The 3,399-nt window shown below is 63.2% G+C and overlaps 2 protein-coding genes across 2 annotated transcripts in view; both read left to right on the top strand.

Annotated features, from left to right (window-relative positions):
- Positions 1-469: 469 nt before the first annotated feature.
- On the top strand, positions 470-2,489 carry GGTG_12548 (anaphase-promoting complex subunit cut9; the record flags this gene model as incomplete). The annotated part of the gene is made up of 2 exons (XM_009230448.1): positions 470-566; positions 649-2,489. The coding sequence occupies 2 exons, from the start codon at positions 470-472 to the stop codon at positions 2,487-2,489; spliced, it is 1,938 nt and encodes a 645-aa protein (XP_009228712.1).
- Positions 2,490-3,061: 572 nt separating this feature from the next.
- Positions 3,062-3,399, top strand: part of GGTG_12549 (hypothetical protein) — a gene marked incomplete at both ends in the record, with an annotated part of 712 nt that continues 374 nt past the window's right edge. The window contains one exon of the mRNA XM_009230449.1: positions 3,062-3,364. Within this exon, the coding sequence (XP_009228713.1) occupies positions 3,062-3,364 (303 nt within the window). The remainder of the gene's footprint in view (positions 3,365-3,399) is intronic.

Raw genomic sequence — 3,399 nt, forward strand, 5'->3', positions numbered from 1 at the left:
CGGCGTGCCGACCGTGAACGTTAGAAATTTCTCTACCATATTGTCTCGAAAAGAAAGATGAATCATTTCTCTTTGTGCTTAGCGCTCCCGCCAAGCTATCCTCCATAAATAGGTCACTGGGCGGTCGATGTTCCGTTTCGCCTTGGCACGTACTAGCAATAATGCAATAATTTGCCCGGTTCTGCTGCGACCTTGGGCCCCTAGGGGGACAAATTGGGCAGCGTGAGGTTAAATATAGAGATGTGGGGCCTAAATACACAGGTCGGAGATTAAAGGTTGGCAGCCGACAACAGGTGAAAACATAGTTGGGATGAGGTTGTCAGCCTCCCGAACCACACTTCCCAGAATCAACCACCGGTTTCTCGTTTTCCGACTGCCGACCCGATCCCACCCTCGGACACTTCTCGAACTTAGCTGCACACGCCGTCGCCGCCCTCCCGTGGGCTGAGCGCATGCGGGGTCTGCCACGATGGAGCGGTTCCTACGCGACTGGAGGCAGGATGCCCTAAACAAAGCACAGTACGAGTCCGCCATCTTTGTCGGCGACAAGCTGCTGGCGCTGACAAGTTCGTGTCCTGATGGGCCGGAGCCTTTCCGTGTTTGTTTCCTTGGACACTGATCTGACATTTACCCCGCGAGATGGTGTAGATGACGACAAGGACGCCTTCTGGCTCGCCCAGGTCCATTTTGCTAGCGGCAACTTTACTCGAGCGCAGTCGCTGCTGTCCAAATCCGACCTCGTGGCGCGCAACCCGTCGTGCCGATACCTGTCGGCCCACTGCCTGATCAAACAGTCGCAGTTCGAGGAGGCGCTCGCGGTGCTGGGCGACCGGAACCCCACACACCTCATCCCGACGGCGTCCAACAAGCGGCGGGCGCGCGAGGTCAGGACCAAGACGAACGGCAGCTCGAGCGGCACCAACGGGGTCGGCGGCAGCAAGGCGCAGACGGTGGCGGAGCGGCAGCAGCAGCTGCGCGACGAGGAGGCGGCGGCGGCGGACGAGGAGGAGGCGCTCGCGCGGCGGTACGAGGCGGGCATGTGCTACCTGCGGGGTCTCTGCTTCGCCAAGCAGAACGCCTTCGACCGGGCCAAGGAGTGCTACAAGGACGCGGTGCGCATCGACGTGCAGTGCTTCGAGGCGTTCCAGCAGCTGACCAAGAACCACCTCATGTCGCCGCGCGAGGAGTGGGAGTTTCTGGACGAGCTCGGGTTCGACGCCATGCGGGTCGAGGGGCCCGAGGGCGACGTGTCGGACGAGGCGGCCAGCTTCACAAAGATGCTCTACAGCACGCGGCTGTCAAAGTACCGCAACCAGGCGGCCTTCAAGACGGCGACGGAGGCGCTGTCGAGCCACTACGGCCTCGGCGACAACCCGGACCTGCTGCTGGCGCAGGCGGACCTGCTGTACACGCAGTGCCGCTACAAGGACGCGCTGGCCATCACGGGCGGGGTGCTCGAGGTGGACAAGTACAACTTTGCCGTGTACCCGCTGCACCTGGCGTGCCTGCACGAGCTGCGCATGACCAACGTGCTGTTCCTGGTGGCGCACGACCTGGCCGACCACCACCCGGAGGAGCCGTGTACGTGGCTGGCGGTCGGCATCTACTACTTTTCCATCGGGCGCGTGGCCGAGGCGCGGCGCTATTTCAGCAAGGCGAGCATGATGGACGCGCACTTTGGGCCAGCCTGGATCGGGTTCGCGCACACGTTTGCCGCCGAGGGCGAGCACGACCAGGCCATCTCGGCCTACTCGACGGCGGCGCGGCTCTTTATGGGCACGCACCTACCGCAGGTTTTCCTGGGGATGCAGAACCACGCCATGCACAACATGACGGTGGCCGAGGAGTTCCTCAAGACGGCCTACGACCTCTGCCGCGACGACCCGCTGCTGCTCAACGAGATGGGGGTGGTCTTTTACCACCAGGACCGGCTCAAGGAGGCGGCGCAGATGTTCCGGCGGGCGCTCGACGTGGCGGCCGAGGGCGACGGCGACCCACAGGCGTGGCTGTCGTCGCGCACCAACCTGGCGCACGCGTACCGGCGGCTGCGGCTGCACGGGGACGCGCTCGAGCAGTTCGACGAGGTGCTGCGGCTAGGTGGCAAGGACCCGGCCATCTTCTGCGCCAAGGGCCTGATACACTTGGACCAGGGCCGGCCAGAGGAGGCCGTGGTGGTGCTGCACGAGGCCCTAGCCGTCAACCCGCAAGACCCCGTCGCGACGGAGCTGCTGGGCAAGGCGCTCGACGAGACGGCGGGCGCCAGCCTGGGGCCCGACGATGACCTGGCCGACGTCGAGGCCTTTGAGCAGGACCTGGCCCGCCGCGAGCGCGCCATGCGGCTGCGGCGGCGCGGTGCGGCCGACCGGGCTGCGGCGGCCGGGGACGGGCCCGTCGTGGGGCTGCGGGCTCGGGACAAGGGTAAGGGCAAGGAGCGGGAGAGGCTGCAGCCGAAGCGGGAGAGCCTGATGGATATGAGCGACATTGAGTGAGGGTGGGGAAAAGGGGGCGTGTACCTGGCTGGGGTAGGATGCATTGGGCTGTTTCTGCAAGGCGTTTAGGATGACGGAGACGAACACGTGGATTCAGGGGTAATATAACAGCATTTCTAGATTCTTGCATGGTATTCGCCATTTGTGGTTACCAAACGGCGAAGGAGATAGGACAAGCGTCAGCCGGATTTGCAACTAGCCGGGTCGCTGACTGCCGGTCCGTCAATTGACAATCACGATGTTGGTGGACCCACTCACACTCTCGCACTTTGGCTCGCACTCGCTTACACAAAGCCTTACACAAGGCCTTCTTCGATCGGCAGTCGGCCACATTCCCCGGACGAGGTGTCCGCATTGCTGACATGCTTTTGTTGCGCGGTGTCTCGGTTGAGTGCCCGGATGGAGTGTTATAATCAAGTGGTGCTGATAACAGGGCAAAATGGCGAGATATAAATGCTGTAGATTCGGACCGTCCTCGTCGACATTTTCGTCTCAAAACCAAAGCCTCGATAAAAAGCCATAAACCGAATTGACAAATAAATCCCAACACAACTCCCGGAAAAACACACACAATGTCCCGCCTCTTCCCCCACGCCGACTACGCCGAGGACCAGCCGCTCCACCGCACCATCCTGGCCACCCACGTGGCCGCCCGCGCCGCCACCACCGGCACCCTCGCCGGCGCGGCCGTGCTCAGCGCACGCGCCCTGCTGCCAAAGAGAGCCGCCACACCGACGACAAAGACACCAGCACCCGCCGCGACTGCCGCCGCGCTGAGGCTCCTGCGCGCCTCGGGCTCGGGTGTTGCGTGGGCCACGGCGCTGGCGGGGCTGTACCTCGGGGCGTCCATGGCGCGGTGGGAGCCGATCGAGTACGTAGTGGCTGTTTACACCATCCCTCTCTCTCTCTC

This window comes from Gaeumannomyces tritici (assembly GCF_000145635.1).
Source record: "Gaeumannomyces tritici R3-111a-1 unplaced genomic scaffold supercont2.9, whole genome shotgun sequence".
In the NCBI taxonomy this organism is placed as follows: Eukaryota; Fungi; Ascomycota; class Sordariomycetes; order Magnaporthales; family Magnaporthaceae; genus Gaeumannomyces; species Gaeumannomyces tritici.